Here is a 15920-nt window from a genome sequence, read left to right as displayed (position 1 = left end):
AATAATCTGCTTCCTACTGCTCAGAGAAAGACACCATCTGTTTCTGTAGAAAAATAAAACTTTACAGCTCATCTATATGTTTTATAAACATCAATCCAAATGCCTCAGTATTTATATGCGGGAACACGTTGTAACGGTGTTCTTCTATCTCCTCCTTTGACGAAGAGGTAGAATAAGGATCGGACCAAAATGCAGCGTGATGATGATTCATGATATAATTTTAATGAAGGAAAAAACAATACAAGCGGAAACTACAAAAATATGAAAAGTGAAAAACCGAAACAGCCCTATCTGGTGCAAACACAACTACACAGAGACAGGAACAATCACCCACGAAAACACTCACAGAATATGGCTGCCTAAATATGGTTCCCAATCAGAGACAACGATAAATCACCTGACTCTGATTGAGAACCGCCTCAGGCAGCCATAGACTAATTAGTCACCCCACAAAACCCCAAGACAAAAAACACACCACAATAACCCATGTCACACCCTGGCCTGTCCAAATAGATAAAGAAAACACAAAATACTAAGACCAAGGCATGACACATGTTCCATTGGGGAACCATCTAATGACTGAACAAATAGCTCATCTAAAACATTCTTACGAGAGCTTAAAAACAACATGTAATATATTTTGCCTGTATTAAGAGCAAGTTTTAAATCAGCAAGACATTCCTGCATAGCTATAAAATCGGATTGTAGTTTAGACATAGCCAGATCAACAGTCAGGGCAATAGCAGACATAACACTATCAGCCGCATCATCCTCATCATCGTGAAACCAGACCAGGCAGCATCCAATTTGTCGGCCCCTGGGGATTTCTTGCTAGTCTAAAAGAAAAGCGTTCACTATAATGGTTCATTGGATCAGTCTAAAACGTTGCACATACACTGCTGCCGAAATGTTGCACTTTAGTCCACTCCTTCTTCATGCAACGTCGAGCGTTACAATAACATACAGGTGCCAACATAACGTTTCAGTTATTTCTTGACTATAGAGTCCGAATATGTTTTTGTAAAGATATGGAATGCCAAATGGATCATGTTCACCTACTTTATTGTCACCATACTGGAAATCAAGTTTTTTTTTTTTACCCATTCATACTTGATCTTACTGGATTTATCTCTCAAACTTTAACACAATAAGCACCATTTACTTCAGAGAACACAAAAGCACTGACAATCCCAAATCAATGTGAACTAACGCCCATTAGGTACAACAGCCAAAACAAGAACCACCCTGCTCAACTGGTTTAGTCCACAAGATCACACAACACACCCTCTCTGTGTCAACTATTCCCAGCCAACTTTTACTCATCAGTCAGCTATCTGGGGGGTTCTACAGCCCCAGTTCTCTCGAAGTCCAACCAAATTTAAGCAGCAAAACCAACCAGATTTACCCACAAGTTTACCAAGGAAAACCAACCAAGTTTACCAAGCAAAGCCAAACAAGTTTACCAAGCAAAGCCAAACAAGTTTACCAAAGAAATTCCAACCAAATATACCCAGAAAAACCAACCAAGTTTACCCACCAAGTTTACCAAGCAAAACCAACCAAATTTACCCACCAAGTTTACCAAGCAAAACCAACCAAGTTTACCCACCAAGTTTACCCAGCAAAATCAACCAAGATTACCAAGCAAAACCAACCAAGATTACCAAGCAAAATCAACCAAATTTACCCAGCAAAAAATAACAAGTTTATCAAAAGTTAAACCAACCATGTTTACCAAAAGCAAAACCAACCAGATTTACCAAAAGCATAACCAACCATGTTTACCAAAAGCAAAACCAACCATGTTTACCAAAAGCAAAACCAACCATGTTTACCAAAAGCAAAACCAACCATGTTTACCAAAAGCAAAACCAACCAGATTTACCAAAAGCAAAACCAACCATGTTTACCAAAAGCAAAACCAACCATGTTTACCAAAAGCAAAACCAACCATGTTTACCAAAAGCAAAACCAACCATGTTTACCAAAAGCAAAACCAACCAGATTTACCAAAAGCAAAACCAACCATGTTTACCAAAAGCAAACCCAAGCTGATCCTAAAAGATGAGGACTACGTCATGTCATTATACTAGACCATGTCTGACTCTTGTTTTTATATTTCACGTGTTTCCTGAAAAGCACTTCAGTGGTTACAGTTATGTAACACGTCCTGACCTTAGTTCCTGGGTGGGTCTTTAGTGTCTCTGCTTCAAACACAACATGAGGCTGTATGGAAAAGTGGTGTAAACAGCCCCTCATCTTGCTCTTCCATTGTCACCTCAGTTCCTTTTTTATGTCTCTGTTTTAGTTTGGTCAGGGCGTGGGTTGGGGTGGGCATTCTGTGTTTTGTAGTCTAGGTTTTTGTATTTCTATGTGTTTGGCCTGGTATGGTTCCCAATCAGAGGCAGCTGGCAATCGTTGTCTCTGATTGAGAACCATACTTAGGTAGCCTCTTTCCACCTGTGTTTGTGGGTAGTTGTTTTCTGTGTTTGTGTGTCTGCACCAGACAGAAATGTTTCGTTGGTTCCGCTTTGCTGGTTTGTTGTTTTAGTGTTCAGTTTCTTTATTAAATCTACCATGAACACGTACCACACTGCACCTTGGTCTTCTTCACCTTCTTCCACCTATGACAGCCGTTACAACCATGACTGCTGACAAACCATAGATTTTTTTTTTTCATCCTTGCTCTGACTTGCATCATTGTCTTTATTACGATGTAACGTTGAAACAAAAATACAACGTGCTCAATCACAGGTCATCGTTCCAAAAAAAGTGGTTGGCTGCTGAATCCCTGTTACGGTTATACAGTCCATATGGATAGCATTCCAATTGGACTGTAGAAGTGAAATGTTTAAGTAGTTGGGAAAAGGCACCAGACACAGAAACTCCCAGAAACTCTTGATGCAATATGACGAAAAAAAAATGGGTGGAGGAGATTAATCATAAACCCAAATTGAGAACCTTTTGTTTGATTCAGGGTGAATTGATGTGCGGGAGATATAATTATGTATAACCTACCTAAAAGCAAGAGATGCTTTTGTAGCTCAGTTGGTAGAGCATGGCGCTTGTAACGCCAGGGTAGTGGGTTCGATTCCCGGGACCACCCATACGTAGAATGTATGCACACATGACTGTAAGTCGCTTTGGATAAAAGCGTCTGCTAAATGGCATATATTATTATATTATATTAGATGCTATGCCATGATGCTATGTGCACAGGTAAGATCAGGGATATTGCCTGTGGGTATTGAAACAGGTCGGTTTTGTGGTGAACTGGAAGAGGAAAGACTATGTAACTATTGTGACCTTGAAGAAATAGAGAATTAATCTCATTTGATCCTCTATTGCCCTTTCGACCACGATATACGCTTGCTCTTATTCCAGAAAACCCACCAGAAAGCCCATATACCCTGGTATTATGTAGTCATGAGGAGACAGACCACCAGATATACCCTGGTATTATGTAGTCATGAGGAGACAGACCACCAGATATACCCTGGTATTATGTAGTCATGAGGAGACAGACCACCAGATATACCCTGGTATTATGTAGTCATGAGGAGACAGACCACCAGATATACCCTGGTATTATGTAGTCATGAGGAGACAGACCACCAGATATACCCTGGTATTATGTAGTCATGAGGAGACAGACCACCAGATATACCCTGGTATTATGTAGTCATGAGGAGACAGACCACCAGATATACCCTGGTATTATGTAGTCATGAGGAGACAGACCACCAGATATACCCTGGTATTATGTAGTCATGAGGAGACAGACCACCAGATATACCCTGGTATTATGTGGCTGAGTGATGAGGAGACAGACCACCAGATATACCCTGGTATTATGTAGTCATGAGGAGACAGACCACCAGATATACCCTGGTATTAGGTAGTCATGAGGAGACAGACCACCAGATATACCCTGGTATTAGGTAGTCATGAGGAGACAGACCACCAGATATACCCTGGTATTATGTAGTCATGAGGAGACAGACCACCAGATATACCCTGGTATTATGTAGTCATGAGGAGACAGACCACCAGATATACCCTGGTATTAGGTAGTCATGAGGAGACAGACCACCAGATATACCCTGGTATTATGTAGTCATGAGGAGACAGACCACCAGATATACCCTGGTATTATGTAGTCATGAGGAGACAGACCACCAGATATACCCTGGTATTATGTAGTCATGAGGAGACAGACCACCAGATATACCCTGGTATTATATATGCAGACCACCAGATATACCCTGGTATTATGTGGCTGAGTGATGAGGAGACAGACCACCAGATATACCCTGGTATTATGTAGTCATGAGAGACAGACCACCAGATATACCCTGGTATTAGGTAGTCATGAGGAGACAGACCACCAGATATACCCTGGTATTAGGTAGTCATGAGGAGACAGACCACCAGATATACCCTGGTATTATGTAGTCATGACAGACCACCAGATATACCCTGGTATTATAGATGAGTGATATACCCTGGTATTATGTGGCTGAGTGATGAGGAGACAGACCACCAGATATATGGTATTATGTATCATGAGGAGACAGACCACCAGATATACCCTGGTATTAGGTAGTCATGAGGAGACAGACCACCAGATATACCCTGGTATTAGGTAGTCATGAGGAGACAGACCACCAGATATACCCTGGTATTATGTAGTCATGAGAGACAGACCACCAGATATACCCTGGTATTATGTATCATGAGGAGACAGACCACCAGATATACCCTGGTATTATGTGGCTGAGTGATGAGAGACAGACCACCAGATATACCCTGGTATTATGTAGTCATGAGGAGACAGACCACCAGATATACCCTGGTATTAGGTAGTCATGAGGAGACAGACCACCAGATATACCCTGGTATTAGGTAGTCATGAGAGACAGACCACCAGATATACCCTGGTATTATGTGTCATGAGGAGACAGACCACCAGATATACCCTGGTGTATCATAGAGACAGACCACCAGATATACCCTGGTGGTAGTCATGAGAGACAGACCACCAGATATACCCTGGTATTATGTAGTCATGAGGAGACAGACCACCAGATATACCCTGGTATTATGTAGTCATGAGGAGACAGACCACCAGATATACCCTGGTATTATGTAGTCATGAGGAGACAGACCACCAGATATACCCTGGTATTATGTAGTCATGAGGAGACAGACCACCAGATATACCCTGGTATTATGTGGCTGAGTGATGAGAGACAGACCACCAGATATATGGTAGTAGTCATGTATACCCTGGTATTAGGTAGTCATGAGGAGACAGACCACCAGATATACCCTGGTGGTAGTCATGAGGAGACAGACCACCAGATATACCCTGGTATTATGTAGTCATGAGTATACCCTGGTATTATGTAGTCATGAGGAGACAGACCACCAGATATACCCTGGTATTAGGTAGTCATGAGGAGACAGACCACCAGATATACCCTGGTATTATGTAGTCATGAGGAGACAGACCACCAGATATACCCTGGTATTATGTAGTCATGAGGAGACAGACCACCAGATATACATTTACATTTATATGCCCTGGTATTATGTAGTCATGAGGAGACAGACCACCAGACATACAGAGTGTGTATATAGATGGTGTATATAGATGGTGTATATAGATGGTGTATATAGAGTGTGTATATAGATGGTGTATATAGAGTGTGTATGTGGATGGTGTATGTAGATAGTGTATATAGAGAGTGTATAAAGAGTGTGTATGTGGATGGTGTATGTAGATGGTGTATATAGAGAGTGTATATAGATGGTGTATATAGATAGTGTATATAGAGAGTGTATATAGATAGTGTATATAGAGAGTGTATATAGAGTGTGTATGTGGATGGTGTATGTAGATAGTGTATATAGAGAGTGTATATAGAGTGTGTATAAAGAGTGTGTATGTGGATGGTGTATGTAGATGGTGTATATAGAGTGTGTATATAGATGGTGTATATAGATAGTGTATATAGAGAGTGTATATAGAGTGTGTATGTGGATGGTGTATGTAGATAGTGTATATAGAGAGTGTATATAGAGTGTGTATAAAGAGTGTGTATGTGGATGGTGTATGTAGATGGTGTATATAGAGTGTGTATATAGATAGTGTATATAGATAGTGTATATAGAGAGTGTATATAGAGTGTGTATGTGGATGGTGTATGTAGATAGTGTATATAGAGAGTGTATATAGAGTGTGTATAAAGAGTGTGTATGTGGATGGTGTATGTAGATGGTGTATATAGAGTGTGTATATAGATGGTGTATATAGATGGTGTATGTAGATGGTTTATATAGATAGTGTATATTGATAGTGTATATAGATGGTGTATATAGATGGTGTATATAGATGGTGTATATAGATGGTGTATATAGAGTGTGTATATAGATGGTGTATGTAGATGGTTTATATAGATGGTGTATATAGATGGTGTATGTAGATGGTGTATATAGATGGTGTATATAGATGGTGTATGTAGATGGTGTATGTAGATGGTTTATATAGATGGTGTATATAGATGGTGTATATAGAGTGTGTATATAGATGGTGTATGTAGATGGTGTATAAAGAGTGTGTATATAGATGGTGTATGTAGATGGTTTATATAGATGGTGTATATAGATGGTGTATATAGAGTGTGTATGTAGATGGTGTATATAGAGTGTGTATATTGAGTGTGTATATAGATGGTGTATGTAGATCAAATCAAATTTCAAAATCAAATCAAATGTATTTATATAGCCCTTCGTACATCAGCTGATATCTCAAAGTACTGTACAGAAACCCAGCCTAAAACCCAAAACAGCAAGCAATGCAGGTGTAGAAGTGTAGATGGTGTATATAGATGGTGTATGTAGATGGTTTATATAGATAGTGTATATAGAGTGTGTATATAGATGGTGTATATAGATGGTGTATATAGATGGTTTATATAGATAGTGTATATTGAGTGTGTATATAGATGGTGTATATAGATGGTGTATATAGATGGTGTATATAGATGGTTTATATAGATAGTGTATATTGAGTGTGTATATAGATGGTGTATATAGATGGTGTATATAGATGGTGTATATAGATAGTGTATATTGATAGTGTATATAGATGGTGTATATAGATAGTGTATATAGATGGTGTATATAGATAGTGTATATAGATGGTGTATATAGATGGTGTATATAGAGTGTGTATATTGAGTGTGTATATAGAGTGTGTATATAGATGGTGTATATAGATGGTGTATATAGATGGTGTATATAGATGGTGTATATAGATGGTGTATATAGATGGTGTATATAGAGTGTGTATATTGAGTGTGTATATAGAGTGTGTATATTGAGTGTGTATATAGATGGTGTATATAGATGGTGTATATAGATGGTGTATATAGATGGTGTATATAGATAGTGTATATAGATGGTGTATATAGATAGTGTATATAGATGGTGTATATAGATGGTGTATATAGAGTGTGTATATTGAGTGTGTATATAGATGGTGTATGTAGATCAAATCAAATTTCAAAATCAAATCAAATGTATTTATATAGCCCTTCGTACATCAGCTGATATCTCAAAGTGCTGTACAGAAACCCAGCCTAAAACCCAAAACAGCAAGCAATGCAGGTGTAGAAGTGTAGATGGTGTATATAGATGGTGTATATAGAGTGTGTATATAGATGGTGTATATAGATAGTGTATATAGATGGTGTATATAGAGTGTGTATATAGATGGTGTATATAGATGGTGTATATAGATAGTGTATATAGATGGTGTATATAGATAGTGTATATAGATGGTGTATATAGATGGTGTATATAGATGGTGTATATAGAGTGTATATATAGATGGTGTATATAGATGGTGTATATAGATGGTGTATATAGATGGTGTATATAGATGGTGTATATAGAGTGTGTATATAGATGGTGTATATAGATGGTGTATATAGATAGTGTATATAGATGGTGTATATAGATGGTGTATATAGATAGTGTATATAGATGGTGTATATAGATTTTGTATATAGAGTGTGTATATTGAGTGTGTATATAGATGGTGTATATAGAGTGTGTATATAGATGGTGTATATAGATGGTGTATATAGATAGTGTATATAGATGGTGTATATAGATGGTGTATATAGAGTGTATATATTGAGTGTGTATATAGATGGTGTATATAGAGTGTGTATATTGAGTGTGTATATAGATGGTGTATATTGAGTGTGTATATAGAGTGTGTATGTGGATGGTGTATGTAGATGGTGTATATAGAGTGTGTATATAGAGTGTGTATATAGATGGTGTATAAAGATGGTGTATATAGAGTGTATATATAGATAGTGTATATAGATGGTGTATATAGATGGTGTATGTAGATGGTGTATATAGAGTGGTCCTTGGTGTATGTAGATGGTGTAGAGATGTGTATATAGATAGTGTAATGCCAGTGTATATAGAGAGTGTATATAGAGTGTGTATGTGGATGGTGTATGTAGATAGTGTATATAGAGAGTGTATATAGAGTGTGTATAAAGAGTGTGTATGTGGATGGTGTATGTAGATGGTATATAAGTGGTATATAGATGGTATATATAGATGGTGTATGTAGATGGTTTATATAGATAGTGTATATTGTAGTGTATAGATGGTGTATATAGATGTGTATATAGATGGTGTATATAGATGAGTGTATATAGATGGTGTGTATAGATGGTGTATATAGATGGTACATTTACATTTAAGTCATTTAGCAGATGGTGTTATAGATGGTGTATGTAGATGGTGTATTAGATGGTTTATATAGATGGTGTATATAGATGGAACAGCCACTTTATAATATGTGCATCTAAATCTTTATATAGATGGTGTATATAGATGGTGTAGTAGATGGTTTATATAGATGGTGTATCCTAGATGGTGTATGTAGATGGTGTATATAGAGTGTGTATATTGAGTGTGTATATAGATGGTGTATGTAGATCAAATCAAATTTCAAAATCAAATCAAATGTATTTATATAGCCTTCGTACATCAGCTGATATCTCAAAGTACTGTACAGAAACCCAGCCTAAAACCCAAAACAGCAAGCAATGCAGGTGTTTGACTGGTGCTATAGATGGTGTATGTAGATGGTTTATATAGTGGTAGGGAGTATATAGATGGTGTATATAGATGGTGGATAGTGTATATTGAGTGCCCTTGTTTGGATAGTGTAGGTGTGTATATAGAGCCTGTATATAGATGGTGTATATAGATGGTGTATATAGATGGTTTATATAGATAGTGCATATTGACCATGGTCTTAGATGGTGTATATAGATGGTGTATATAGATGGTGTATAGATAGTGTATATTGATAGTGTATATAGATGGTGTATATAGATAGTGTATATTGAGTGTGTATATAGATAGTGTATATAGATAGTGTATATTGAGTGTGTATATAGATGGTGTATATAGAGTGTGTATATTGAGTGTGTATATAGATGGTGTATATAGATAGTGTATATACATGGTGTATATAGATGGTGTATATAGATGGTGTATATAGATGGTGTATATGGATAGTGTATATAGATGGTGTATATAGATGGTGTATATAGAGTGTGTATATTGAGTGTGACAAGTGCCTGGATATTGAGTGTGTATATAGATGGTGTGATATAGATGGTGTATATAGATGGTGTATATAGATAGTGTATATAGATGGTGTATATAGATAGTGTATATAGATGGTGTATATAGATGGTGTATGTTGTGTATATGAGTGTGTATATAGATGGTGTATGTAGATCAAATCAAATTTCAAAATCAAATCAAATGTATTTATATAGCCCTTCGTACATCAGGATATCTCAAAGTGCTGTACAGAAACCCAGCCTAAAACCCAAAACAGCAAGCAATGCAGGTGTAGAAGTGTAGATGGTGTATATAGATGGTGTATATAGAGTGTGTATATAGATGGTGTATATAGATAGTGTATATAGATGGTGTATATAGAGTGTGTATATAGATGGTGATATAGATCTGCCAGACATGCAGATGGTGTATATAGATAGTGCCACCTGGTCATATAGATGGGTAATAGATGGTGTATATAGAGTGTATATATAGATGGTGTATATAGATGGTGTATATAGATGGGATATAGACCATGTATATAGAGGTTATGACAGAGCCAATATAGATGGTGACTAGATGGTGTATATAGATAGTGTATATAGATGGGTATATAGATGGTGTATATAGATAGTGTATATAGATGGTGTATATAGATGGTGTATATAGAGTGTGTATATTGAGTGTGTATATAGATGGTGTATATAGAGTGTGTATATAGATGGTGTATATAGATGGTGTCATAGATAGTGTATATAGATGGTGTATATAGATGGTGTATATAGAGTGTGTATATTGAGTGTGTATATAGATGGTGTATATAGAGTGTGTATATTGAGTGTGTATATAGATGGTTCATTGAGTGTGTATATAGAGGTGTATGTGGATGGTGTATGTAGATGGATGAGAGCAGTGTATATAGAGTGTATATAGATGGTGTATAAAGATGGTGTATATAGAGTGTATATATAGATAGTGCATAGAGATGGTGTATATAGATGGTGATGTAGATGGTGTTGAAACCTGGTCCTTCTGAGCTTTGGTAGAGAATGGCGCATTCTAATGCCAGGGTAGTGGGTAGATTCTGGCCCATACGTAGAATGTATGCACACATGACTGTAAGTCAATAAAAGTTTTGCTAAATGGCATATATTAGTATATATAGATGGTGTATATAGATGGTGTATGTAGAGTGTGTGACATATAGATGGTGTAGGGATATAGATGGTGTGTATAGATGGTGTATATAGATTACATTTACATTTAAGTCATTTAGCTCGCTCTTCCAGAGCGGGACAAATTGGTGCATTCACCTTATGACATCCAGTGGAACAGCCACTTTACAATAGTGCATCTAAATCTTTTAGGGGGTGAGAAGGATTACTTATCCTATCCTGGTCTGGAAAGAGGTGGGGTTTCAGGTGTCTCCGGAAGGTGGTGATTGACTTGTGTCCTGGCGTCGTGAGGGAGTTTGTTCCACCATTGGGGGCCAGAGCAGCGAACAGTTTTGATCTGGGCTGAGAGGGGAACTGTACTTCAGTGGTAGGGAGGGTAGGGCCAGAGGTGGAGAACGCAGTGCCCTTGTTTGGGTGTAGGGCCTGATCAGAGCCTGGAGGTACTGGGTGCCGTTCCCCTCACAGCTCCGTTTCACCATGGTCTTGTAGCGGATGCGAGTCAACTGGAAGCCAGTGGAGAGGCGGAGGAGCGGGGTGACGTGGGAGAACTTGGGAAGGTTGAACACCAGACGGGCTGCGGAGAGTTGTAGGGGTTTAATGGCACAGGCAGGGAGCCCAGCTAACAGCGGTTAGTAATCCAGGCAGATGACAAGTGCCTGGAATTTAGACCTGTGTGTGAGAAAGTGGCTTTGCGGATGTTGTAGAGCATGAACCTAGGAGGAAAATGTTAGAGAGAATGACAGGGTGTTGTCCAGGATCACGCCAAGGTTCTTAGCGCTCTGGGAGGAGGACACAATGGAGTTGTCAACCTCCATTTCATGGAACGGGCAGTCCTTCCCCGGGAGGAAGAGCAGCTCCGTCTTGCCGAGGTTCAGCTTGAGGTGGTGATCCGTCATCCACACTGATATGTCTGCCAGACATGCAGAGATGCGATTAGCCACCTGGTCATCAGAAGGGGGAAAGGAGAAGATTAATTGTGTGTCGTCTGCATGGCAATGATAGGAGAGACCATGTGAGGTTATGACAGAGCCATGACTTGGTGTATAGCGAGAATAGTGAGGGCCTAGAACAGAGTACTGGGGGACACCAGTGGTGAGAGCGGTGGTGAGGAGACAGATGGTGCCACGCCACCTGGTAGGAGCGACCTGTCAGGTAGGACGAATGGTGTATATAGATGGTGATGCCCAACTAGAGGGTGGAGAGGAGGATCTGATGGTTCACAGTATCGAAGGCAGCCGATAGGTCTAGAAGGATGAGAGCAGAGGAGATGGTTATTTAGAGTGGGAGCGCCTCCGTGATGCAGAGAAGATGGTCTCAGTTGAATGACTAGTCTTGAAACCTGACTGATTTGGATCAAGAAGGTCATTCTGAGAGATAGCGGTAGAGCTGGCCAGGATGGTGTTCAAGAGTTTTGGAGAGAAAAGAAAGAAGGGATACTGGTCTGTAGTTGTAACATAGGGATGGTGTAGGTTTTTTCAGAAGGGGTGCAACTCTCGCTCTCTTGAAGATGGGAGGGATAGCCAGCGGTCAGGGATGAGTTGATGAGCGATAGGTAAGGGAGAAGGTCTAGAAATGGTCTGGAGAAGAGATGGGGGATAGGGTAGAGGTTGTTGTACAAGACGCAAGATTTCATCTGGAGAGAGAGGGGAGAAAGAGGTCAGAGCACAGGGTAGGGCAGTGTAGCAGAACCAGCAGTGTCGTTTGACTTAGCAAACGATGGTCGGATGTCGATTCTTTTCAAAATGGTTGACGGTCATCTCCAGAGAGGGAGGAGTGGGGGGAGGGGGAGGAGGATTCAGGAGGGAGGAGAAGGTGGCAAAGAGCTTCCTAGGGTTAGAGGCAGATGCTTGGAATTTAGAGTGGTAGAAAGTGGCTTTAGCAGCAGAGACAGAGGAGGAAAATGTAGAGAGGAGGGAGTGAAAGGATGCCAGGTCCGCAGGGAGGCGAGTTTTCCTCCATTTCCGCTTGGTTGCCCCGAGCCCTAGATAGTGTATATAGATAGTGTATATAGATAGTGTATATAGATAGTGTATATAGATGGTGTATATAGATAGTGTAAATAGATGGTGTATATAGATGGTGTATATAGGTGGTGTATATAGATGGTGTATGTAGAGTGTGTATATAGATGGTGTATATAGATGGTGTATATAGATGGTGTAAATAGATGGTGTATGTAGAGTGTGTATATAGATGGTGTATATAGATGGTGTATATAGATGGTGTAAATAGATGGTGTATATAGATGGTGTATATAGATGGTGTATATAGATGGTGTATATAGATGGTGTATATAGATGGTGTAAATAGATGGTGTATATAGATGGTGTATATAGATGGTGTATATAGATGGTGTATGTAGAGTGTGTATATAGATGGTGTATATAGAGTGTGTATATAGAGTGTGTATGTAGATGGTGTATATAGATGGTGTAAATAGATGGTGTATATAGATGGTGTATGTAGATGGTGTATATAGATGGTGTATGTATAGTGTGTATATAGATGGTGTATATAGAGTGTGTATATAGAGTGTGTATGTAGATGGTGTATATAGATGGTGTATATAGATGGTGTATATAGATGGTGTATGTAGAGGGTGTATATAGATGGTGTATATAGATGGTGTATATAGATGGTGTATGTAGATGGTGTATATAGATGGTGTATATAGATGGTGTATGTAGAGTGTGTATATAGATGGTGTATATAGATGGTGTATGTAGAGTGTGTATATAGATGGTGTATATAGATGGTGTATGTAGAGTGTGTATATAGATGGTGTATATAGATGGTGTATGTAGAGTGTATATACTGTAGAGTGTGTATATAGATGGTGTATGTAGAGTGTGTATAGGCTTGTCTACCATATGAATCCTCTCTCTGTGCCAGACTGGGTTCAAGTGACTTTTTATTCTTTTGTTTTATTTTTTCTTCTGTATTTATTTTTCTATAAATGTTATTTACGTGTGTGTGTGTGTGTGTGTGTGTGTGTGTGTGTGTGTGTGTGTGTGTGTGTGTGTGTGTGTGTGTGTGTGTGTGTGTGTTGTGTGTAAATACAGTGTGTGTATACAGACTTTTTTCCACTCTTTATGCTCAATACAGAGAACAATTACAATTTAATTACCACAGTGAGTTATTGTAATGTTTGTGTAACAGTACAACTTTACGTCCGTCCCCTCGCCCACACCCGGGGGCGAACCAGGGACCTTCTGCACACAACGACAACAGTCACCCACGAAGCATCGTTACCCATCACTCCACAAAAGCCACGGCCCTTGCAGAGCAAGGGGAACTACTACTTCAAGGTCTCAGAGCAAGTGACGTAACCGATTGAAACGCTACTTAGCGCACACCGCTAACTAAGCTAGCCGTTTCACATCCGTTACATTTGTTTATGTGTCAATTAATCTCATAAGGGATAGGTTGCCAGTTGGAGGTTTGACACACACACACACACAACAAAAAAATGTCATTCATTCATTTAATTTCCAGTCCCATGCCCTTCTCTGCCCTACCTCCCTCACCCTCCTGTTTCCTCTCCCACCCTCTGCCCTTACGTACCGACACCAGACTGAGCACTCACACCTGCAACACACCTGCACAGGAGCAGTGATCTCACTCCCTGTCCTTGCCCACGACACACCCTGTTCTGAGGCCTGAGTCAGCCATAGTTTGTATGAGTCAACACACCCTGTTCTGAGGCCTGCGTCAGCCATAGGTTGTACGAGTAAGATGGTGTGGTAGTAAACTGTCTACGCTTTCAGTCTATTGTGTGGTAGTGTGAGGATATGGTATACACTCAATTAAAAAAAAGGGTTCTTCGGCTGTCCCCATAGGATAACCTTTTTTTGGCGGTTCCTGGAAGAACACTCTGTTTTACATGGAAACCAAAAGTGTTCTACCTGGAACCAAAAAGTGTTCTACCTGGAACCAAAAGGTGTTCTACCTGGAACCAAAACGTGTTCTACCTGGAACCAAAAAGTGTTCTACCTGGAACCAAAAGGTGTTCTACCTGGAACCAAAAAGTGTTCTACCTGGAACCAAAAAGTGTTCTACCTGGAACCAAAAGGTGTTCTACCTGGAACCAAAAAGTGTTCTACCTGGAACCAAAAAGTGTTCTACCTGGAACCAAAAAGGCTCATTTAAAAGGGTTCTCATATGTGGAGTGTAGAACATAAGATAAAACATGATGTGTGATATCAGATCTACTAACCAGTCTTTCTGTCTCAATGACATTACCCTCCCTCTTCTTTGAGTAATCTCTCTCTTTATCTCACACAAACAGAGAGACCTACAAACACACACACACACACACACACACACACACACACACACACACACACACACACACACACACACACACACACACACACACTTTCTCTCTCTCTCTCTCACTTTTTCTCTCACACACTTTCTCTCTCTCTCTCTCTCTCACTTTCTCTCTCTCTCTCTCTCTCACTTTCTCTCTCTCTCACTCTCTCTCTCTCTCTCACTTTCTTTCTCTCTCTCTCACTCTCTCTCTCTCTCACTTTCTCTCTCTCTCTCTCTCTCTCTCTCTCTCTCTCTCTCTCTCTCTCTCTCTCTCTCTCTCTCTCTCTCTCTCTCTCTCTCTCTCTCTCTCTCTCTCTCTCTCTCTCCTCTCTCTCTCTGTCTCTCTCTGTCTCTCTCTCTCTCTCTCTCTCTCTCTCTCTCTGTCTCTCTCTCTCTCTCTCTCTCTCTCTCTCTCTCTCTCTCTCTCTCTCTCTCTCTCTCTCTCTCTCTCTCTCTCTCTCTCTCTCTCTCTCTCTCTCTCCACACAATGGTGTCCCTCTGGTACATACAGTTGAGACAGGCTACTGAGCAGTGAACTCTTTCATCCAAACCAAAGCCAAGCTAGTTGTGAGGGCGGTGACTACGAGAAGTCCTCTATAAATATATCAACACGTTTCTACAGTTTCATTCCATCAGATCACACTACATCACTACACTACAGAGAACCTTACCTGAGACGTACCTGTCCTGATCACTCCACTGAGACGTAATGGTAATGGTGAGTATGGGGATTTGACTGCTATTGGCTATTAGCTGCTA

The 15920-nt window shown here is 39.7% G+C and overlaps 1 protein-coding gene across 1 annotated transcript in view; it reads left to right on the top strand.

The window, feature by feature from the left end:
- The first annotated feature begins 15715 nt into the window (after positions 1-15715).
- Positions 15716-15920, top strand: part of LOC118375579 (plakophilin-3-like) — a 30980-nt gene continuing 30775 nt past the window's right edge. The window contains exon 1 of the mRNA XM_052466794.1: positions 15716-15879. Within this exon, the coding sequence (XP_052322754.1) occupies positions 15871-15879 (9 nt within the window). The 5' untranslated portion in view covers positions 15716-15870. The remainder of the gene's footprint in view (positions 15880-15920) is intronic.

This window comes from Oncorhynchus keta, chromosome 17, assembly GCF_023373465.1.
Source record: "Oncorhynchus keta strain PuntledgeMale-10-30-2019 chromosome 17, Oket_V2, whole genome shotgun sequence".
Classification (NCBI taxonomy): Eukaryota; Metazoa; Chordata; class Actinopteri; order Salmoniformes; family Salmonidae; genus Oncorhynchus; species Oncorhynchus keta.
Note: the sequence above shows the minus strand (reverse complement) of the source record. Positions and strands in the feature narration are given on the sequence as shown.